The sequence below is a fragment of the Acinonyx jubatus genome, chromosome D3 (genome assembly GCF_027475565.1).
Source record: "Acinonyx jubatus isolate Ajub_Pintada_27869175 chromosome D3, VMU_Ajub_asm_v1.0, whole genome shotgun sequence".
Classification (NCBI taxonomy): domain Eukaryota; kingdom Metazoa; phylum Chordata; class Mammalia; order Carnivora; family Felidae; genus Acinonyx; species Acinonyx jubatus.
Genome location: NC_069392.1, coordinates 72377622 through 72402870, shown reverse-complemented (window position 1 = coordinate 72402870; position 25249 = coordinate 72377622). Strand labels below are relative to the sequence as shown.

Sequence of the window (25249 nt, the reverse complement as noted above, 5' to 3'; positions counted from 1 at the left end):
AAAATGTGTTTCGGGTTTTGCTGAGCCCATGACATTTGAAAACTACTTTGAGACACTGAACAAACACAAGGCATGGCTCCGCTCACCTACCCCAAATCTTAGCCTCCCAGTTCAATGGCAAATCGGTTTACCATGTGCCTAACTATGAGCCACCTTTGGTGTGTTTCCCCATACTTAATTACTCACAGTTTAAGTTTTTTCAATTAGAAGCTCAAAAATAGCATCACATTCCAAGAAAATGCAAATCTTAGCATTTTCTCACTCACTCGGTTCACCAACCGACTCTTAGAGAACACCACAGATCACCGCGCCTTTAGGAACAGTCATACTGGCATGGCTCTCTTTGGTGTGACTGTTGTGCAACAGAAGAAAAGCATCCTTATTTAAAAAAAAAAAAACTGGCCCAGAAATGGATGTTGCCTGTTAAATCAAAGTGATAAACTGCTGCAGGTAAAAGCCTCCTGAAGACGAATGGTACCCTCTCGGCATTATGGTAATAGCTCAACCATACGCTACCAGGCTCAGAGTCCCATTCTTTCATGCCTGAGCTCCGTGGCCTTCTCTGTAGGTGGTAGAAATTTGCCTTCTCTTTTCCACAATGTACTCAAGGGAGCCAGCATTAGGGATTCTAAGTCCTGGGACCACTGCAGAGACCTTAGAGACCTCTTATTCTCTCTTCTTGGTATCTTGTTCTTTGGCATCTGGCTTTAAGTACAGGACCAGAACACAGGGGAATTTAGGGAACAAAACCAGCCAGAGCTTCAGGCTTTTCCCACTGAAGGTAAGTCATTGACATGTGTTTGGACAAAGTCTTGTACCTGTTCTTTGGACTAGCACCATCATCTGAGATGATCAGTTTGAAGTTTTAGAGAGGTGGTGGGTTTCATCTTTCCTATTTCGGGAAGTTATTTTGATTGTTGAAAAAAACATTTTAATGTACTTTTCCTAACTCCTTCAGTCAAATGGCGGTAAGAAGCTTCAATGCCTCCCATGCGTAAGGTGCTGGAATATAGCTCTAAACAAGACAGACATGAGATAGATAAGGAAATGACCGGCAAAATGTAGTTTGATAATGCACTGTTGGGGGAGCACAGCCAGCCAGAGGTGGACACCGGAGGGGACACCTGTCCCACGTTTGACCTAGAGGAAGTGAGGTCCAAGAATGAATGGGTATTAAGCAGCAAATTTAAAGGTAATAAATGGACCAAGGAAGAGCATGACATATACTGTTACCTGACTGGAGCTCATGGTGCCAGAGGATAACAGAGACTGAAAGGATCAACAGTGGTCAGATCATAAAGTGCCTTGTGTACCCTATGAAGGAGTTGAGATTTTATCATGACTGTAATAAGGAGCCCTCCGAATGGGTATGCCCAAGAGGTCATTGAAGCTAGAAGTCCAGAGGGATAGCAGGAACACCGGGAAAACCTAGTCACCAAAGCCAAGGGAAGCAAATTTCACTAGAAGGAGGAAGAAGTGAATGGTGTCAGATGTTGCTGAGAGACAACAGTGACCTTTGGCTGCAGCATCCGTGAGCTCTTGAGCAGTTCTGCTGGGTAGTGGGTGTGGAGGGAGGGTAAAGAGGTGGAGAAAGGGCATGGCAGGCTGCTTTTCCATCATCGTGGTCATTGTCATCATCACCACCACCAGAAAATGAGCATCAAGCATCTTTATCTACCAGAGAGAGAGAGAAGGAAAGGAGAATGAGACACACACACCACAGGGAATTGGAACATATTTGGGAAAACAGATCATAAATGTAAAACAGAAGACAGTAACGCAAGATAGAAGACATGCAAAGGGCAAAGTGAGCCATACAAACCAATGAGATGAAACAGATCTGAACAGAGCCATAAAGACAGGACAAATCATATGGCAGATGGAAAGGGAGAGTTTTTAAAGAGGTGAGTGCAGCTTGAGGCTTGTATTTTGAGTTATGCCTCTCTCAGAGTCCAGTCTGTTTAGAGGTTCCACTTAAATGGAAATGATGGAAAACCCCACTAAAGGTGATGTGTGCTCTTAACATGCCTGTGACTTCTGTTTAAGTTTCTCACTCTTTTTTTGGAGAATTAAAGGCATGGACTGACTGTTATAGTTTCATGCAATCTTTATTTTTAAAATCTGGACCCAGAAACTAAGAAACAGGTATCACAAGTAGAGCAAGTCAGCGATATTCATAAATTCTACATGGATGAGTTCCTTGAAGTTTTGCACACCCGGTGATGGACGTCTGTGCAACTACAGTGTCATATCTTTCACATCTACGTTATCTCCGTCTGATGTCCTCTTCTTGCTATGAGGCCAGAGGTGCACCCTCATGTACAGTACCTTGAAGAAGCCATTCGTGATTCAGAGGATGATTTTTCTCAACAGAGATACCCGAGATATATATTTGTGTAAGGCGCTTCAGTGCTAAAAATCTGCCATGTAAACTTTGTAAGTGAAGGAAAGAATTGGTCCTCTTTTACTTTGGCTGTTTCCCTTGTTTGCCCAGTAACTATTTATTGGGCACCTGCTGTGGTCAAGCCATTGCCTTCAATGTGTTCCAGGTTACATCCTTTGCCCCTAAAGAGCCCATAGCGTTTTATTGGAAAAATGACTTCTATTCTTCCTAAAATTCACACATTTCTAAAGTAAAATGCTGGGAAAGTTTAGAAGATGAAATATATTTGAGGCACCAGGGTGGCTCAGTCGGTTAAGCGTCTGACTGTTGATTTCAGCTCGGGTCATAATTTTACGGTTCGTGAGTTCAAAGCCAGCATTAGGCTCTGTGCTGACAGCTCGAAGCCTGCTTGGGTTTCTCTCTCTCTTCTCTGCCCCTCCCCCGCTTACTCTCATGCACACGGGCTTGCTCTGTCTCTCTCTCTCATATTGCTCTCATATTAAGAAGGTTGTTCTCATATTCAGAAGTCTTCCATTAAAGAAAACAGACTCATCACCATCAAAAAATACTGCAAGTGTCATTAGGGCGCTGAACATGCTATACAAATTAGATACCTTGAGGTCCATACTTTTTCAAGGTGTTTTCTCAGTGCATGATCTTGTTTTATTTGCACCGCATCTCTGTGTAGCAGCAGATGTTATTATCTCTATTTACCAAAGAAATATCATCAGATTGAAAGAGAGGTTAATGACCTACCTGTAGTCAATTAATGAGCGATGGAATCAAAAGTGGAAAGATGGTCTCTTGCTCCTTAGAGCACATTGGAGACCCATTATTTATAGCTAGTTAACTCACTTAAGATATTTTGGCAATGAAAGAGAATCTTAAGTTCACCTTCTTTTTTAAAAACCTCCTTAACAGATTTATTGAAGTATAATTGATATACAACAAATCATACATATTTGAATGTACAGTTTGAGAAGTTTGACATATGTATGCTCCCATGAAGCCCTAAGTGCATCTTGGTAGAATGAAGAACATTGAGTTTGCTAACAAAGAGATCATGAGTGACTTTGATAAGAGCGTAGTTTTTATTTCAGTGGAAGGACAGCCTCGTCTCCTAAGAAATCTACGTTATTTACCTAAGTTTTCCGTCTAGCAGCTGATGACAAGGCATATTACTTAGGAAGTTTGACCCTGTTGGTCCTCTCTCCTACTGGAATACCATCTCCCTACAGATAGGTCCTCACGAATATTTTGTTATGAGCTTGCTCCTCTGTTTTGTTTTGTTTGCGTTCGTTGAGGTGCAATTCACATGACATAAAATCAACCATTTAAAAATGAACAGTTCAGTTGTATTTGATACATTAACAATGTTGAGCGACCACTTCTGTCTGGTTTCAGAACATTTCCGTCATGCCCAAAGGAAACCCTGTACTCATTAAACAGATCCTTCCCATCCCGCTGCTGCTGTGTCTTACAAACCTGTAATATTATCATAGACACAAATAGGGATGCACGCAGGCGTGCACAAATACATCCATGGAAGACACATAATCCATCTATGTAGAGATTAGGAAATTCCAGGTCTACCTAGCATTGGGAAGTTCCAGTCAAAGGACCTAATGGGTCCTCATTATATAAGCAAAGAACTATATGTTTAATGGATGTTTCTCTGGCAGGTAAAAGAAAAAAGGAAATATCCTCTTGCTTCCTTTTAACATTTCTCTGTATTTTTCTCAAATTCTCATTAGATACTAATTTATCAAGGAAGAAAAAAAAAGACAAAAATCAATTGTTGGCCTTTTATTATGTAAAACTGCAGTGTTCCTCTTCTTGTAAAAAAAAGTTTCTCATTAATTTCTTTAACATTGAGAATTTTAAACTGCTTCCCGTATCTTAATATTAAACGATCATCTGGATTTTACATTTCTAGTTTTGAAGATTCAAAATTATTGAACTAAGTAATTTAGTTATCAAAGGCTTTTTTTCCCCTGGGGAAAAAATCACAGGGGCATTCTTACTGTAATTTTTATTGTTAAAGTAATTACTGTTGTTTATATTTATTTATGCCCTTATCATTCCATAAAAAAATATTTGAGGTAGCCAGTAGCAGATCATTAAACTGTATATCTTTAAAATCAAGAAAACTTAGATCAAATGAAAAAAAAAATGTCTGCAATTCAAATATTAGAGACAGTCAATTATATTTTAAATGTGCCTGAAGAGATGCACTATTTATTGGTGGTAATCTGTTCTGTTGCCCAGTCCCCTTTCAGGAATATTATTGCCCTTCTTGATTAACCCCCCATTTCCTTTAAGAAGTTTTCTTTGAATAACCCTGTTCTAAAGGGATAATAAATACTAGTCATTTACACATGTTTTCTAGTTGCTTGTTATACATCAGAGTTCTCCTGACTGGCTCCCAATGACAATTCTAGAGTCCTAGGTTTGTTTGCTTGCTTGTTTGTTTGTTTTTTATGTATCAAAGCACCTAGCCTTGTGCTAGCTAAAATCTCTGCTGTGCATTACATCAGTGAAATATTGCTGGCTGGTTTTACTTAAAAGTTTGCCCTGTGTGTGAGAGAGGGGCAGGTACTTGAATGGATAATAGATAAAGAAGTGGTTGATTGGACAGAGGCATTGACAATTTGAACACTTTTTTTTTTTCTTTTCATTTCAGTCTGTGTCACAGAGTCATAGATTTGGTAATTATTTCATGTGGTTGCTTTTAGTTGAAAGGAGTTAGGGCATATGTTTTTTTTAATTTTTGTTAACGTTTTATTTATTTTTGAGACAGAAAGAGACAGAGCATGAACGGGGGAGGGTCAGAGAGAGGGAGACACAGAATCCGAAACGGGCTCCAGGCTCTGAGCTGTCAGCACAGAGCCCGACGCGGGGCTCGAACTCACAGACCGTGAGATCATGACCTGAGCTGAAGTTGGCCGCTTAACCGACTGAGCCACCCAGTGCCCCAGGGCCATATGTTTTGACAGAAAAGAGATAATTCATGCTTTTTGTTTTCACCTTTGTAAACAGGAGCTGGGGTAATGATTTTACAGTATACCAGGGCAATGATTCCTGTTCAAAACCTCACCAAATTGTAAACTCACTATTCGTAACAATTCTCTTAGCAAGCAGAAGATGAAGGCATCTGTTTCAAGCTCCCAGGGTTAAGCTGATGCACTAAGCACAGCATAGAGTTCATCTTGTACTCGAGTTAACATTAGTAGATCTCCTTTACTAATACAGAAATTTGATCTCCAGATTCCTTAGACTGTAGGCAATTTGGAAGGACATTCTGATCAAGTGCTAATAATTCTGATTTGGAATGAAAACCCTAGCTAGATCATAGCCCCCCCCTTTGTCCCCATCCAGTCATGTAAAATCTCTCCCATCTTTTGTCTCCCAGTGTATAAGATGGGTGAGATGGTTGACTTCTTGGATAGATAATCTGTCTCAAAGTGATTCTTTTTTTAAAAATTTTTTTAATATTTATTTATTTTTGAGACAGGGAGAGACAGAGTATGAACAGGGGAGGGTCAGAGAGAGAGGGAGACACAGAGTCTGAAGCAGGTTCCAGGCTCTGAGCTGTCAGCACAGACCCCGACTCGGGGCTCAAACTCACAGACCAGGAGATCATGACCTGAGCCAAAGTCGGAAGCTCAACCAGCTGAACCACCCAGGCGCCCCTCTCTCAAAGTGATTCCTAACTAAGGTAATGAAAACAGAAAGTCTTTATAATTTAAAACACTATGAAGATACTAACTTTCTATAATGATCAATCATATAATTTTACTCTCTTTTCCATTGTTAAGTTCAAGCAAAGAAGGTATCTAGAGAAGTACATATCCCCTTTTGTGAATTGTTTCTTTGACCATTCCTCTTGCCTTTGTAGTATCAGTTAGAACCTTGGTCTTATTGGCTTTTTATTCTTACTTGGTTGGGTCTCCACTTTTGAAAGTGTCTTTCAGCTTTTGTTTGACACAACTTTCTCTCTAATCCCTCTTGCTTCCTGGGAAGGAACATGTACTTAGGAATGATGGTTCTCGGGCCATTGTCTGTGCTTAATATAGACAAATGTGGCCCTGAAGACCTGGGATTGGAGGGACAGGAATAGCACTTTCAGGTTGCGCAAGTTCCAACTATAACGTAACTGGCATTTTTCTTTGGTCGTGTTTTCTCTTCTTGTAAAGCCCTCTCTGTACCCTCATAACTTCTTCACTTTTCTCGCATTCTTTCAAAAGTGACTTCTTGAGAAAAGATCTGAGAACTCATCATGTTGAATTCTCAGCTGCTAGCAGAAGATAACATTTCCTGAGATGGAGGATGATTGGAAATATGTTGAAAAATGGGTTTGTGACCATGGGACTTTTTCCAGGGATATAGGTTTTTACCCCTCATGGTAATGTTCATTGATTAAGGTCTGCAGCATTGAAGTTACTTGTTTATCCCAGTGGTACCCAAACTTATTTGAGCTTACATCCCATTTTAAAAGACAGATCTATTAAATAACATCCAATGGAGGATATCAGCTCTAGTCTTTAGTCATCAACCTATAAACCTGAGTTCAAAAGGAAAGGGATGGGGAATATTCTTAGAACCCTTAAGTACGGACCATTATAGATCATTGTCTTTGCCCCTCAAACAGAGAAGAGTATGAAAATCTGTTTTGGCAGAACAATGAATGTTTATTTTATGATGTTATTCTTAGTTTGGCATGTATCTTGTGTTCAGTGTGTTCATTCATTCATTCATTCATGCATGTACTTAGTCACTACTTGAGCCTGTTTCGTGCCCAGTACCACACACACACACGCACACACACACACACACACACACACACACAGCACACTTGCACATTTTTTCATAATATTTGTTTAAACCTTGTTGTTTCTGCGGTCAACTATATCGAACAGGCCTTCTTAGCATTCAGTTGACTATTGAAGAAACAATAATTAACACTGGAATAAACCTCAAATTGATTTCTCTCTTTGTTTTAGAATCCTAAAATTTGTTTTCATCTGGAAGATATGCTGCCCTCATTTAATTGACGAAACAATGCTTTCAGAGGTCACAAAGCTATTTATTGGCGTATTTAACCAACACTATTTTGATGTTCCAACACCTCCCAAAGAAACAGTAGGTGTCGTCTTAAAAAAAGCACATAACTGGTTGCCAAAGAGAAAAAATAGTGTTGAAATGGGATGTGATCTGTTAGAAATAATGAACAATCATGAATTTGATGTGATAGCGGTAGAGATAAAAATAATTCAGTTACATCTGTTTAAGGTTTAAAATAAGTAGAAATAATAATTAATAGAAATTAGAAGTCATGTTCTTCTTAACATTACCTTTAATTTCCAGTGAGCAGTCAATAAATAAGAGCTTGGAAACAAATTGGTTAGGTGTTTGGAACATATTAAAGAGTTGTGATGCACTTAACATCCACAGTCGTTTATGTGTGCCAATCCTGAGCCTGGTGAGGAAGCCAAGTCCCATGTGAATAAGTAACATAAGGAATGTAACCAGGAAGACGTCAGGTTTCACCTGGACCAAATTTTGTGCAATTAAGTGTTTCAAGAGATCTTTAGCCAGGTGTAACTTAATCAGTTTAAGGCATTCTCAGCTAGGGCCAAGGTACTCAGAATGTTGGCAGTGGGCATTCCTGTGATATACCACGTTGAAAGTAATAGCAAACATACAGTGTCTGCTCACTTCGTGCCAAGAGCAAGAGAAATGCAGGTGTAAAAATAAAAAGAAGTATTTGGAGCCAGAGGCTAGTACACACAGGCGGAACTATATTAACACTTCACTTGAATGCTGTAAGAAATAATACGGTGCTTTTTATCAGTTTAGTGTCCTGGTATTTAGTCCTGGGTCTGGTTTCACCGCTAAATGCCAATGTAACTGGCAGCAGATTACTTCACTTCTCTCTGACTTCAGTTCTGTTGAACAAAAGTATTGATACCTGCTGCTTCTTTGCTCAGCTTCATGCCTGGAAGACAGATGAATGGCCCCCCTGAAGCAGCACATCGGAGCCTCCTTTGTGCCCCCTGGACTGTGATCACCTTGTGTTCTTCTCTTTAGGCAAAGAGGCATTCTGTTAGCCCCCTGGCTGCAAAACGGTCAGGGCATATAGATAAGGGACCCAGGATTCACAAAGCTGGGTTTTGGTAGGAAGTCCATGAACACCCTGGAAAGAATTCTTAGCTGCTAAGAGATAATGGTGGAGAATGGTAGTTACAGTTCAAACTCTGAAACTGAACTACGTGATTTTGCCCATTTTGCCACTTAACTAGCTATGTGACTTTGAGCAACTTACTTAACCTTCTCTTAGATTCTTATTTGTAAAATTAAGACGATAATACAACAGCAGTGTTAGTGTACAGACAAAATAAGTACATGTACTTTTTTTTTTCTGGAATAGTGTCTGGCATATCCTAAGTACAGTGTTAGCTATTTTTATCATCAACATTATTTTCTCATGCCAAGTGTGACAAGAGCTTTGGTCTGGTAGGCATTGGGACCAGGTCCTTTTCCACTTCTGGAGGGTGTTAAGCTATGATTTTACTTCTTTTCTTTGTTTCTATTTGGTAACTCCTGCATATTATTACTGAGATGGTTATAGGATAATAAGTGGAAACACCTTAAAATCTCAAATGTTCTGGGGCACCTGGGTGGCTTGGTCCGTTAAGCATCCCACTCTCAATTTCAGCTCAGGTCATGATCTCACAGTCAGGAGATCAAGCCCTGCATCAGGCTCCGTGCTGATATCGCAGAGCCTGCTTGGGATGGGATTCTCTCTCTCCCTCTCTCTCTGCCCCTCCCGAACTCTCAAAATAAATAAAAAATTTAAAAAACCTCAAATGTTCTGTATCTATTATAGATCTAGTTTATCATATGTATGACTTAATATCTATTATATCATAACAGAGTAAGCCAAATCATACCTCTCCCGGGTGTTTAACTATCTCAGGTTTGCAATGATAACACCTTGAAAATCTTTCTAAAATAATAGAGCACTATGTAGATTTAAATTACAATAATATTATTGTACAATTATTAGTAATTCTTAGTGCTTTTTTAAAAAATTGAAACAGGATTTTTTTTCCTCCGTTGTAAATATTTATACATGTCAAAGGCTATATAGATTCCCTTTATTTTTAGAGTTTGAAATTTGATCCAGAGATTTGAAAAATATACTACAGCTAGCTATATAAAAAAATATAAGAATATCCTTGCCTTTTTATTTGAAGAAAAGAAAGAATAAGGTAGAGCTGCCTGCCCATAAAGAACACCAGGTTTTTCTTAGCTCCTGGAAGGGAGGCAGGGGTTGCACGCAGGAGGCACGCTTAATACTGGGTCCAGCTCGCTTTTGCACTGTATAATCTCCCATCTGGCTGCAGAGGGGGTGCACTTGTAGGGAAAGGCATTGCTGCGGGCCACCCATGTCTTCATGCTTATGCAACTCTGGAGCCTGAACCCTTAGGGATCACTCAGCGCCTCCTTCTCCTTCCTGTGGCTTTCTTTTGGGTCTTTGTGATGTCTTCCAGCTACAGAATTTGATTGGTAACGATACAAACAAAGAAGGGAATTAAAATTCTCACAATTTTACTACTTCTTAACCCGGAAAAGGAAATGTGGTGGCTGAGAAGAGTCCAACTCTTGGCTGTAATTCATTTATAGGATTTAGCTTTAGATTTAATATACTGATCTGATCATGCACAGATCATCAAAACTCAGCTGACATGTAGAAAATGGAAAAATTATATGTGATGTTTGTGATGGAATGTATAGATGTATGTTCAGAGTAATTGTGTTCTTAAATATATTACATACTCAGGAATTTCTTTTAGGGGGATCATATATTCTCTTCGTGATGCAATATGACAGAGTGAAAACAGGTAATTACTTGTTAGTGAAAATAAAATAGGAATATCATATACATTAATGGTATGTTTCACACATTTCGATAAATGTGATTTTTTTTTTACGGCTACCAATAAAGATAGTTTGTGGAATAAAGAAACTCTTCTTACTAGGAGTTATTTTAGGGCATTTAGAACTATTTGGTTAATTCCTATAAAACTTTCAAGTGATTTAGATGGCCATAAAAGCTTCACAGTTTCAATAGCCTACACCTCTGAATGTTTCCATTTACTTATACCCATCAGTTTGTCAATATACTGCAGACATTCATGTGTTATCTCTAAATAGATTTCCTATTTATGTGACAACAATGCAAATTGGCTTTTAACCATTACCTGGAAATGAAGTAGGATTTCTTCCATTGGTAAATATTCCTGGACTTAATGTATGTATTGTTCTGAGAATATATCACGTAAATAATTTTTATTCCTATAGTTTGCTGTTGGTTTTAGTTTTTTGCACTCTTGGATTATTTACTGCCTGTTATATGCCCTTGAGCATTATTAACTGCCTTTAAACCTTATAATAACTTACTCAACTCCGTTACTTGAATCTGTTTATTAACCTTTTATGCCATTTTACTGCCCATTAGAATATTTAAGTTATAAAGGTAGAAAAGACTTTAGAAAGGAGAGTGCCAAGGGGACTGGATGCAAAGTCAGGGGCCCTGGGCTCTGTCCATTAACCTCTTCCTTTGCTCATTTGTAAAATAAGGTCGAAAGCATTTGAGCTTTAGAAATATGATGCTTAGAGACAGGACAGAGGGCAGCAGGTGAAAAGAGAAAGGAGAAGCTGTAAAAAAGTCAAATAAAAAGATTTTAAAAAAAGAAAAAGTATTAAAAATGAAGAGAGAGTAGAAGAGAGGGACCCAATTACCAATAATGTGAAACCACATGATCAGAAAAACTTAAACATCTGTTCAACTTTTATCGTCTAGAAAAAGTGATCACACCATGTCTAACTATAATTCCTTTGCCAAAGACACTAAGGGCCAAGGACAGAATTGCAGTTGAAGAATTTCTTCTGCTTCCTACACATCCAGAAACCGAGAGTCACAGATACTCTTGCCTCGTGTCCCACTTGGTACAATTTGCAGGAATTTTGGCAGATGGTTCTAAAAAGGACTTTAAAAAATATGTAGTAGTACAAGGAACTCTAAAAATAATAAATAAAACTAAAACGTAAATATCCTGCCATTCAGTAGCATCAACATTTATCACCACCCTCTATATGCTACGTACTAGGGATACCTAGAAGTTGCTTCTGTAGCTAGTCCACCAAAGGACTTCTAGTTCTTGCAGCCTAGAAAGAGTATCAGTTCTTAAATGGGCTGGCATTATTGTAATAGGCAGTCTAACAGAGGGTGACATGTTACCCAGGAGGGTATGGCCCAGGAGGACTCTTCACAGACACGCATGGGTCTAAACCAGTGCTCCCAACAGAACACTCTGCCGTAGTAGGAAAGTTCTATGTTAGTGATATCCAGTATGGTAGCAGTGACCACATAAGGCTGTTGAGCACTTGAAATATGTCTAGCATGACTGAGGGAATGGATATTTAACTTCATGTAATTTTAATTAAGCTTAATTCAAATAACGACATATTACTAATGGCTAGTATACTGGATAGCACTGTTCTAGACACTTTTTAAAAATAGCAATAAGCAGTGACTAGGACTTACAACAAGATATAAATAATAATACCATATATTGAGCGCCCACAACAGATTAAGAATTATGCTTGACGGATATTATCTCTAATGCTCACAAAAAGAGTAACTTCATTTCACAAAGGAAAAAATTTGAGGTTCACGATATCACCATCCAGCTCACAATTAATTGTGAGAGCTGGAATCTGAACCCAGTTGGTCTAGCTCCAGAGCTGGATAATTTCTACTATTATGCCAAAGACTTTTCTACACTCTCTGAAGACTCTTTCAAGTACATCTTCCCCTTGGTTTATGGATCAGTTAGGAACATACCTTTCACTTGGTCACATGGCACGATTACAGAGTCCATATTAACTCTTCTGAATGTGGAGGTATCACTGCCCTGAAGCTTTCTTTTCTCTTCCTGTGTGACCCATGTCTTTCAAACAATATTGTAAGAGTTGAGAGTCTAGCCCAGTTGTCTGAGTAGTGAGCTGATCTACCTTTAAGTATGTTTCCCCATTAGATGCTGGGAAGCATCAAAGCATATGCCTAGGTTTGTGAACATCACACACAGCACACTATAAACTCTTGTCATTTGCGTGTTTCACTGTCACAGTTTAGAATATTTATAAAATCTTCCAAGGTCTAAACTAGTAAGTGAACCCTGCTAGCACTTGGGCGTCTGAGGCATAATTCTGCTTTATTTTCTACTCATTATGGAGCATACAGCAACTCTCTTTAAGGGCCTGAAAGTCTGTTAAAATTCTGTGTTCAGATGGTTCTTGCAGAATCCCAAAGGGGTAGTAATGGTAAGGAATTTAAAGGTACATTGTACAGCCCAGTGGTTATCACCCAGCCCTACTCAGTTGACACACCTCGTGACACATGGTCTGTAGCCACTTCTCTTTATCCCCTTAAAATTTAGCTTCCCACTTCAGGAAGCAAGTAACATTAATATGTATTGGTTTTACTATGAACGTGCCTTATCACGTTTTACTTTCTTAAAAGGTAATTATGAAACCCCCATGAGAATATTTCTATAAAGTATGGTCAAAGTACAGCCTTGTGTTGATAATATAAAATGTGTTTTTGGGGGTGCCTAGTTGGCTCAGTCAGGTAAGCATCTGACTTCAGCTCAGGTCATGATCTCGCGGATTGAGGGTTCGAGCCCCAAATCAGGCTCTCTGCTGTCAGCAGGGAGCCTGCTTTGGATCTTCTGCCCCCTTATCTCTCTGCCATTTCCCCCAACCGTCTCAAAAATAAACAAACGTTTAAAAAAAATTTAATGAAATAAAATATCTCTTTTTGCCTTTTAAGAGCAAGAAATTGTGTTTGTTTTTTTTAATGGAAAGAATATGGACTGATGACCCACTTAAATCCTGCCTTTACCAGTTAGTTGATTGGTAATGTAGAAAAGGTGGCTTAATGTTCCTAAGTCACATTTGTTCAGATAATCAACATAATAGCAGCACTATTACTCAACTTTTCAATGGCATAAAGCTAGTAAATTTGTGGCCTAACCACTGAGGAAGCTACAGAGCAGAGTGAAAAAGAAAGAAATCCAAATTTAACTTTTTTCCCCCTCTTTCTACAATGGAAGATTTTATTTTATTTTTTAATTTATTGTCAAGTTAGCTAACATACAGTGTAAACAGCATGCTCTTGGTTTTGGGGATAGATTCCCGTGATTCATCACTTACATACAACACCCAGTGATCATCCCAGTAAGTGCCCTCCTCAATGCCCATCACCCATGGGGGAAGGGAAGGGGAAAAAATAGTTTCAAACAGAGAGGGAGGCCAACCATTAGAGACTCTTGAATGTGGAGAACAAACTGAGGGTTGATTGGGGAGGGGGAGGGATTGGTTTTCTTTTCTAATAGGCAAACGTTCTATTTAAAAGAAGGTACTGTATTATCTCTTTGATGACTGAGCAAAGGATAACCAGGAACATTGGATGGAACTGCTAATATAATATAGTAATACTTCTCAAAGTACAACAAAAACCAAATACATAGTATGAAAATGTTTTTTTTATTTTTATCAGTGCAGGGGTTAGTGTTATCTAGAGAGATTTGTTAAACTCAGATTTCTATATGCATGGTTTTGTTTTAAATTCAGAAATGTAAGAGAAAACATAATGGTGCTAAATTTGAACATAAACTATACTTTGCCACTAGTTTGCCATGAAGCTTTAATTCAACAGATAGTTCACTAAAAGAGCTGCAGCCTATGAGCTTTGGGCCAAGTTTCCCATTTCCAATTTTGCAACCGAAATTTCACACTTCTTTGGTAACTCTTGTGGAAGGAATCAGAATGCCAAAAGTCACCTTGATCTAAGCGGCCTTATCAGAGAAAAACTAAGTGTAGATTTTTGTTTCTCGTTAGACTTTTCTGATGTTTCATAGATAGGGTCACTTCAATATACTGAACTAGAGTTTGGGATTTTTATTTCATTTTTCATTGGACTGATTTTTTGGTGTTAGTCACTAAAATGATTCTAACTATTTGAAGGTATCTGGGACGTTTGGCATTGTTCTGTTATATTAAATATATATATATATATATATATATATATATATATATATATATTTAGTTAACAAATCCTCTTTCTAGTTACCTAAAATAGCATAATTAAAATCAGTTGTATGTGAGCTTTTCTTATTGAATTTAGTGTCTCTATTAAATACATTATTGAAACCCATACCTTGAAGTCTTTTGATTGAGAAATTGGCAAAATAGTTGACTGAAGTAAAAATAATGAAGCAGCTTCCTGGTCATCCAGGTTACTAAAGATGAAAATATTTAGGATAAATTGAAGTATGAGCATTATGATCAATCTGTTTTCATAAATATCATCTTACACCTCTACCACTATTTTTAAAGAAACTAACCTAAAATAAAGTGCCACTGATAGCTGTGCACAGCATGTAGGGCAAATTGCAGATCTTGAGCGGTTGCTTTGACCATTCCATTTTCAAATTTCTTATCATTAAAATGGAGGAGGGGAGCTGAACTAAATAAAAGTATAGGTGTGCTTGGCTGGCTCAGTCAGCAGAGCATGTGACTCTTAATCTTGGGGTTGTGAGTTCGAGCCCCATGTTGGGTGTAGAGATTACTTAAAAATAAAGTCTTTGAAAAAAAAGTACAATAGTTCTGTGCAAGGTGTATTTATATAAACAGTTCTATAGGGCACTTTACCTTAAAGGTCATTTGAAGTGGGAAAGATGCCTTTTTACCATAAACAATGGTCCATTTCTTGTTAATAAGATTTTCATCTTATATGAAGAGTCTTGGGGTGCCTGGGTGGCTCAGTCGGTTAAGTGTCTGACTCTTGATTTTGGTTCAGGTCTTGATCTCACAGTTCATGAGTTCGAGACCCGCATCAGGCTCTGTGCTGACAGTGCCTGTTTGGGATTCTCTGTCTCCCTCTCTGCCTGCCCCTTGTTTATGCAGGCAGTACTTAAGAATTTTGAATAAATGATCTTATTCTTAGATCTTTGAACTCGATCATAATTCATAGTCCAAGTAGCCTCCTTATACATGAGTAGAATTACCAAAGATATGTCCTTATCTCCCAGAAGAAATATCAACCAATTCTGCCCAAATCGGGAAAAAAGGTGAAACTTGTTAGGTGCCATCACATGGTGTTGACTTAATAATATACATGACATGTTTAAAGTTAATGTAGTAGAATATAATTAAAATTAAACTATATAATCCTAGAAGAACTTATTTCAATTGTTTTCAAATACAAGATGGTTTAATAATGTGGGTCACAGTTTATTTTCACTTCTACAGTACATACATTAATTTCTGAAACTTGGGGTGATACGTAGTACACTTAGCTTGTATTAATACCAATGGCCAAACAGCTGTCCGGCTAACAGCCTGTACTGTAGATAATATCACAGAGGCGATCTGATTTTCAGTTTCCCCTTTCTCTAGATAGTAAGGTTTCCTTCATCTTGTTATCCTACTCTCAAGACCTCCTCTAAATACATTCAGTAGCATTTCCCAAACGGTTTATTAGTTGTATAGTTCCCAAGAAAATGCTGGGTTTCGCTTGACAGAACTTTAGGGTATTGATTTGTTTGGGGGTTCCTGGGTTAAGGTTTATTCTTTGTCTCTTAGAGATAATTGAGAAGATTTCTTCCTTTTTGTAAGCTCTGTGGAAATAGAAGGAAATAGACATTTATATATTTAAAATGTGAGGAGAACTAAAAAATAAAGTGAAGTATAGCCCATGTAATATGGGGCTTATATCCCTCTATGACTTAGGAAAATTCCTTGTTTTCTAAAGCATGCCTAGGTTTTTCTGGTTTGTTTTTGTTTTGTCCCATCTCCAGGACCTCCCAATTTTCAAGGGCACTGTGGGGCATATGTAGCATTTATTTGATGTATGTATGTGTATGCATATTTTGCCACATCTGTCTCTGCGGACCTATCCTTTGTGAAATCCTAAACCTTGTATTAATGCTTAGTTGTGATTCACGGTGTTCTGAGAGCAATTATATAATTTTTCTTAGGGTGTTTATTCGATGTGCACTGTAAAAAAATGGGAGTATTTTTTGGTAACTCTGCAGTTGCCTTTTTATTGGTGAATTTCTCTTTCTTTTGCTGTGACCTGTGAATATCACTGCAGGCTCTCTGCCAATTTTGTGAGCCTCTGCCTGCTTCAAAATGGAGGCAGGAAGGTATCCATTTTCATCAAGAGGATGACAGTGTTTCAGTCTCTCCGACCATCTGGAGAGAGGAACTTTTGGAGCAAAAGAAAATAGGGATTTAAAAAAATTATATTTAGCAGAAAAGGCAAGGGGGGAACCAATTAAAGTTAAACTATACCTTATGAATTTATGCTTTTCCACTATGCTCTCTTCTTTAAAGGAAACCTAAACAAGAAAATACACAGGCTATTTTTATAAAGGACTGGTTCTCCAACTCTCATGAGTATTAGTAAACGAATGTTCAGTAAATTAGGATTTTGGCACACTTTTTTTAAGTTTATTGCACACACAAATATAATAAGAGCTGTAAAGGAGTGCTCCCCCCTCTTCCTGTGTACATGCTGATTGTTGGTGGTCTATGTAGATCTGGGCTTTTAATGGTCTTTTTTCATGCAGCTCTGCAAAAAGCTGACACTATGGGAATTTAATATTCCAAGATGTATTTGTCACTTTCTGTGGTCTGGATAGTGTATTCGTTTTCTGGGTCTCTGTCTCTTTCTCTCAGAAGTAAAAATTTTAATTCAAAGTTCAAGTAAAAGGAAGAGGCTTGACGCATGCCCTTCTGTTTTCACCTTTCATGTGCTCAGAGGCTGTCTATGTTTAAAAACAAACAAAAAAAAAAAAAGGATGCTTGGACAGGACAGCCCTGTGGGCATTATATAATACATTTAACAAGACATAGTTTGCGGTATTCTTGCCTACGACTGGAAAATATCCACCCCTCCCACCCCCCGGTTTTCCAGTCACACAAATATACTCAGCATTTGTTGGTGGTGGTGGTGGTGATGGTTTTTCTGTATTCTGGAAGGGGTAGTGTTCTAGGGTTTGACAGATCTGGGATGGACATGATAGAAATTTAGCATTTAGTGCCTGCTCCTTCTCAAGTAATGGACCTTGAGGTGCTTTGTTCAATGCAGCAAGGAAAACTAAATTGTCTCTCCTTCCTCAGGTCTATGCTCCATCAGCAAGCACTGCCGACTACAATAGGGACTCGCCAGGCTACCCTTCCTCGAAACCAGCAGCCAGCACTTTCCCTAGCTCCTTCTTCATGCAGGGTAAGATGCTGCCTCTTCTGCGGGGAAATCCACTGGGCAGAATCTCCCCAGGTCTTCTCAGGTCATGCATGGGGCAAAAGACTGCTGAACGGATCCTCAAGAAAATGGAATACTAGGCAAGCAGAGAATATTGAAGGCTATGCTCTTCTTAGGAATTGAATTCGTTAAAAATGAATCAATTAATTAAAACTCTACTAAGACTTATTTTTTTAAGTTAAATCCCCTTGAGCAATGATGAGTTTAGATAAAACTGTTTGGCTTCACTTAGAACTGATGCTTTGACGGGGATGGTCTTCCTGATGGATCATTTCAGCGTCTTCACTCCCCCAAGAAGAACGTATGTGTATTTTTGGAAGTGTTTTGGTTCAGTGTGTATTTTGAGCATCCTGGATGTAGCCAGCTGGGAACAAATTGTCCTTATGTATAACTTCATATAAAAATTTCAGCCACTTATTAATTTATAGGTAAGAACAAGAGTCCCATTTAAGGTGAAGCAAACCTATCTGAAGACTGGAGTATGATTTCATTCCACAGTGAAAGCTCCATCCCAACATTGCAAATTGATTTTGGGTAAAAGACCCAGCTTTTTTCCCAGACAGTTTTAGAAAATTACAGTTTCACAGTAGATAAAGTATATTTACTTTCAGTTGTGCAGTATATTGAATTAACTGTACATGGATATGTGCCCCCTGAGCTTATACTGTCGCCACTGCTGCTTGGAAAAGACCGACGTGGTTAGAGTGACAGCACCTGCCTGTAAGAATAGACTGTCCAGAGATGCACCTAAGGCTTTGTCCCCAGTAAGCCTGTGACACTTGTTGTCAAAATGTGATGATCTTGTTGCCAAGTTAATGCTCTGAAATTTAGACATGGAGTTTGCCAAGAACTCTTGTACCTGTATGCAGAACTTTTAACTCTTCCTGCCTGGGTGTAAAAACCTTTTTTGAGTGTGCCTTGGCAAAGGGCCGTGGGATTTCCTTTCCATGCTACTCTGGGAAGGGCCATATCATGGGAAGGGGAGCGCCCTTGGAGCAGTGAGACCAAGGGGGGGCAGCTAAGTGTCTCACTTAGCTTGCAGTGGACACACTCAAAATCATTCTGATTCAAAGGGCTTTATTTTCTTGTCCTTCAGAGTGTTAGCTTGTTTTAGGTTGTGAGTTCACATGTGAAATTCCATGGAAAATCTATGAAATTGAATTGAATGGGTCTCTTAGGATTGGAGAGAATTTGTTCCACACATAATAGAGCTCGTGTTCAGAAGGGTCCTTTATCTTTGTGACCTGTCCTAGGTGTAACTCACCAAGGGACACAGGGTATGTCATTTCAGTGTGTCCTCTGCCATGACAAAAGCCTTATCCCCGTTTGCTGTAAACAAGCAGCCACTTAGGCATCAGCTCCCCTCTTTTATGACCCACCGGAGAAACCATACCACTGGTGCTTGTAGTGATTCATCACTCAAAGCAGTTTTTCACCGAGAAAATTGGCAGGATAGATTTCTTCTGTCTGCCTTCAGGAAGGTGCTTGCATAGACTGCACACCGCATGGGAGGTCAGATAGATTAAAACAGCAGGCTCTTCTGGATAGCAGACCACGCAAAATACGGGGAACAAACTTGGCTTTTCTGCATATGAATGCCCAAGAAAGCAAAAAAAAAAAAAGTTGACATTTATGATGAGCACAATTAATTTGCACACATCTAATTCTATTCTTTCCAAAAAACATTATGCCAGATCATGGGATGTGATAAATATTAATTTACTGTGAAAAGCATAATTTATGTAAAGTATGTATTTTTATAAGACTGCACTAAGCAGAGTGTTGTGTGTTAACAGATCCTAAATGTATTTCCGTATACCGCATCATGTTGTCAGAATGTTTCAGGAGACTCTTGTTCAGTGATACACATTCTCAATTTATTTGTCATGGATGCCATCTATTTGAAATGTTAGGGCCTTAACTTCATATTTGAATTTAAGGTGACATCTAAACTTCCACTGTCTGAAGGCTAAGTCTTCAGTACATGAATAATAACTTTTTGAAAGTCCTGTGTTTTCACATTATCATCGCAGAAACAGTATCCCATCCGGTTCCTGCAGTGAGGGGGGCATATGGTGCCCTGAGGATTCAGGGCTTAAAGACACATACAGTGCAGGTGAAAGATATTTAGAGACTGGCAGGAGCATATCTCAAACTCACTACTATGTGACCTCTCATTTTTCGCTTGAACTTCCACCCTCTAATTAAAACTCCTGAGTTGTCAAAATCACAGACATGATTTTTTTTTAATTTTTTTTTCAACGTTTTATTTATTTTTTTTGGGGGGGGACAGAGAGAGACAGAGCATGAACAGGGGAGGGGCAGAGAGAGAGGGAGACACAGAATCGGAAACAGTCTCCAGGCTCTGAGCCATCAGCCCAGAGCCTGATGCGGGGCTCGAACTCACGGACCGTGAGATCGTGACCTGGCTGAAGTCGGACGCTTAACCGACTGCGCCACCCAGGCGCCCTGACATGATTTTTTTTTAAGAAGTCTATTGATCATTCCTCCCTGTCCTTAAACTATTCCAGTTTTTGGGATTCTAATTTCTGCGTTTAAAATCTCAGTGAAAGAGAGCTTTGTGGTGTATGGTGGCAGATTTAACTCATGTATTGCTTAAATTTGCAAAAGGTTTTTATTAGACAACACATACAGATGTTAAAATAATCTTATTTTCAAGGAGGCAGAACAGGCCATGCTGTGACCTAGCTGATGGTCCCACATTCAGCTGATGTTCAATAATTTTAGTTAAACTATTAGAAGAAGGGAAACTTTGAATTCAGCAACCACATAGATTTCCACCCCCCCAACCCCCACCGACCACCTTCATCTGAGAAACCCAGCCAAACATCAGTGACCTCTAGTAATAACCTCTAGGCCAGTAGACCCAGAAAAGAAAAAGAATCTATAAAAATGTTTTTGATATGGTGTTAACAAAAAATTAACTTAATGTTGAAAGGTACTTCATATAATGACCGTATCATTTTAAACCTCTATTTAACTTACGGTTTTATAAAATCCAGAACCTCTCAAAATTGTCTGTAGCATAATATTTAACTTATGATAGGTGTGTACCCTTTCAATGGCTACTGAAGCTTAAGATAGCTATAGAACTATGTGCCAAAAGAAATTTCAGAACTGTGTATCTGAGAATCCTGCTCCCTTTAAGTCACAATGCAATTTCAACATTAATTCTATGTATGTTACGAGAAAGAAATCTGATCTCTTAAGTCTGAGATGTTCTTTTTCATTATTACTTATTTCTTTGTATGCTTTTAAAACTTGTGAACTTATCAACTCTGTAATGTGTCGAGAATTTTATTTTTACCATGAAATTTAGGCACAATTTCACTTTTAGTTTTTGTAGAAAAAGAGGTCAGGGGACTTCTAAGAAATGTTTTCTTTAGTATTGTTTACCTTGCAGACTTGACATAACTCTACATAGAAATGTATTGCGTTGTTCTTTTATAGCTGAATTTTTACTAAGAACACTGCCTATGGTAAATATTTACATTTGTTTGGCGATATAGAACCACTTGGGAAAAAATGAGGCTGACTGTCTTCTGATGTAATCAGTGAAACAGCACAAAGACCTATACACAACAGGCAGCCATTTTCAAGTATATGAAAAAACCCTATTCTGTGAGGCAAGGCTGAATGCCTCAGAAAAGTCATGGTGTTCTTTGTCTTTTACAGATGGCCATCACAGCAGTGACCCTTGGAGCTCCTCCAGTGGGATGAATCAGCCTGGCTACGGAGGAATGTTGGGCAATTCTTCTCATATTCCACAGTCTAGCAGCTACTGTAGCCTGCATCCACACGAACGTTTGGTAAGGGCAGATTTACATGATTCTGGACACAACACAGCTAGTTTCTGAAATCTCATCCTCTGTCTTTCCATGCGTGCACACAAGGACTCTGTAAATGAAAGTAAAAGTGGTATACACCCATCATTCTTATGTTGTGTCTGTGATCAAAGACCTACCTAAATCAGAACACCTTTGTAAGCCCTTTCTGGATTCTCTTTGCTATTGTTCTTCTGTTCATTGTGTCTTATTCTGTGCTTTCTTGACGACAGTGTTAGGCTCCTTTGGCACATACAGACACAGTGTATTTGAGTTGCAGAATTTCAGCTATGGTGGATCCTTTTACTTATTTATTTTTTTTTATTTGCTGTCTGTAGTTTTGAAGAATATACTGCAGGGGGCAGGGTGACAGTCAGTAGACTGAGAGTAGGTGACCTGTATCTCCCATGGGCTTTTCCACTTCCTCTTTCCGGCTTCTGTCCCTGGTGACAGCTTTGACCCTTGGTGCCACACCCAGAGGAAAGAGTTCCTGTTTCCCATACAGTCCACTAGAAACAGCAACCATGGGGTTTCCGTATAGATCAGATTCCCAATGTTCAGTAGCTTAGCTATTGAACTCCATACTCCCCAACCTCCCCCTGATGCTCCCTTGCCTTACTCAGTTGAAAAGTGCTGAGCTGTAGAATGTTACCTTGTTTTCATTACCGGAGTGGCCACTCCACCCATTGCCTACACTCATCCATCCTAATGTGGTGCTTTATCTTGAAGGAAGCAGCGTTCATCTGATCATCTGATCTTTTCTAGCCTCAAAAACTCCCACAGCCCAGAATCCACTCATGAACTTAAGTCTATCATTATGTGGAGGAAAGACTGCTTCTAGATCATGAGTTAGGTTTGAGATGCAATTAAGGTGGGGACTGAGCCCCTTGGGCAGTAATATAGCTTTAAAAATGTATGAAGCTGTAATCCTACAGATACAAAAAGGATGTGGCCTATCCAGTGATCCTTCCTGGTACCTGTGTCACTACTCTTCGTCTTGAAATTGCCCCTTTCTCTTCTCCTAACACGAGATTCATGTGTCTTTCTCTGTTCTGCTATAAGAAATAGTACTTTCTGGATTTCTGTCGTCTGTCCTCTCTTTTGCTTAACCATTAGAGATATAGAAAAGGTAACTTCTATACTATTCTGACAACATAAAAACATTCCAGAAGTTACAGTTTCTGATATCTTTGAAAATACCTCTGTAGTTAGTCCTAGTGATAGAGACACTGTGGTCAGTTAGCCTATCTGTTGAGGAGAGGCACATGATGGAGATGGAATTGGCCTTTTGATATCATCTGCCAAGTTTATATCATCTATAAATCAAACTCTCTCAAATTTTAGCACATCTTCAGTAAATAGCAAATAATTTGCAAATTTCATCTTTTCTCCCCTCCTTTCAGGTATTAGAACAAACACTTAAAGAAATATCAACTATTACTATACTAGAATTTCTTCTTGGCCAACATCCTTATTTCCCATCATCATTTTCCACTTCTCTAAGGAACTCGTGACCAAAACTTCATGTGTCCTGTGAGCAAGGAAAATTTTGATTACAAATAAAAGATTTGGCAGTATTAACTAACATAACATGGAATGTCAGTTCTTCTAAGAGTTGTCCATTTGATATTTTCCTTCCTTCTTTCCTTCTCTTTCTTTCTTTCTTTCTTTCTTTCTTTCTTTCTTTTCTTCTTTTACTGTCATGCTGTAGAATTTTGATGTAGGTGGTTTGATTTTATCCCGAATTCACTGCATGGGCGGAGGTATCTTTAAAAAATGCTCAAATGCATAAAAAGTGTAATTTTAAAAAGGAAACCAACTACATTCCTTTTAGAAAAAAAATTTGTTGGAAACCTTAAAACCAAAACAATATTATCAACCCAGGAAGAAAGATTATTTGAAGGAGTAGACCAACAGGTTATATCAGATGCTATCTTTGTAATGTCATTTATCTGTCATAGAACCCAGAGTTTTCATTCTTAAACATGATTATTTAGCAGTTCTTAGAGATATAAGGTTTTTTTTTTTTAATGGTAAATGAATTAGGTCTCTGGTAATGTATCCTAATGAATTTTCTCACTGGTAGGGAAACTGTTGGATTATTATATCTAGTAATCATTGTAATTTCAGTATTCAACCATTTGAAAATCTCTCATTGAAATGCCTTTCAGAAATCTGACACTGATTAAGAAAAATGTGAGTATGCAGTAGGCACTTAGTGACTTTTCACTTGAAAATAATGGTAATTCCTCACAATTTTTGCCTGTAGCTTTGGCCAGTCTCATGCAGAACAAAGGCATTGTGTGAGGAAAAGAAGAGATTTGGGGGCATAATTGGGCCAAACTCGTATTGTCTGTAAAGATACAACACTTTAGAAATGTTACTGTCTTCATCTCTTTATACCATGCTGTAATAGGATGTGTAGAGCCTAAACTCCACACATTTCGGTCGTAGAGACCCCGTCAAGACCCCAAGCTTGATTCTTCCAATCCCCTTTATGGTTTTAGCCTCTACAACGCAATCCCACAGCTAATCTCTACTATGTTACAGAGGTACATACAGAATCACTCAGAAGAATGGAGTTTGTGGTTAAGCTTTGGAATGGGTTGTTGCAGATTTAAGTTTGGAGTGACTTGGCCGAGTTCTGTTTAGAAATAGAATAGAGTCCTCTGTCTGGCATGGTTTAGGCATGGTCTTTGCGCCACAGTGAAATAGTCCTAGGAGCCTGGAAGTGTATTATAAAAGACAAGTTCTTTTATTTTTTGTAACATAAACCCTTACCCCAGTGATTCTCAACCAGGTGTGATTTGACCCCCTCAGGGAACATTTGGAAGTGTCCGAAGATGTTCATGGATATTATGACTGGGGAGTAGGTGATACAGGAAATCTAGCAGATAGAAGCCAGGGATGCTGGGAAACATACTACAATGCATAGGAGAGCCTCCCACAACAAAGAATTATCTGGCACAAAAGATTAATGGTGCCAACATTGTGAAACCTTGCCTTAGCCCAAAGCAGGATTTTATTCTTTGTATGTGCCACCACTTATTTTCTAATCTTTGAATTGTCATCCCATAAGTTGCTAAAAACATCACTAATAGAAATATTTTCAGTACTTTGTCAGAAGGCTCCAAATATGCTATAATTAATTGGGTATCATAAGTAAACATAATTAAATAGTAGGCATGTAAAGCCGTAGCTCTTTTTCAGTCTCCCCTTTCCATGCATAGCAAGCAGGGCAGATGGCATCAATAGCTGGAGTAAGAGAGGTTGAGGGCACCTGTCATCGATGGTCCCTAAATACTCTACGTGGATTGCGTTGGTTTCCCCATTAAAACCTATGGGGTGGGACTTTTTCTGTCATTCTCTAAACACAGGATTAACCCTCTGTCTGTTAAATCTTGAATTAGTGCCGATTTTACGCCAGGTTAAAAGTGTGTAGAAATTTTCCCTGATGTGATAATCTTCTTCCTGCTTCACCCTGTGATTATATACTCATTTAAATATTTTTCAAAATTCTTTTCCACTGTTTTCATTTTTGCATATCTGGGACTGATTTGTAAAGCTTCTCTATTCTTCAGAAATTCAGCATGGAATACCACTGTGTGGAAATGAAGGCAA

General features: G+C 38.6%; 1 protein-coding gene across 37 annotated transcripts in view; it reads left to right on the top strand.

Annotated features, from left to right (window-relative positions):
* TCF4 (transcription factor 4) overlaps positions 1-25249 on the top strand; it is a 355693-nt gene that overhangs the window by 282114 nt on the left and 48330 nt on the right. For all 37 annotated transcript variants that reach the window (XM_053205724.1, XM_027069021.2, XM_027069028.2 and 34 more), the window contains 2 exons: positions 17642-17747; positions 21480-21613. In XM_053205724.1, the coding sequence (XP_053061699.1) occupies positions 17642-17747; positions 21480-21613 (240 nt within the window). The remainder of the gene's footprint in view (positions 1-17641; positions 17748-21479; positions 21614-25249) is intronic.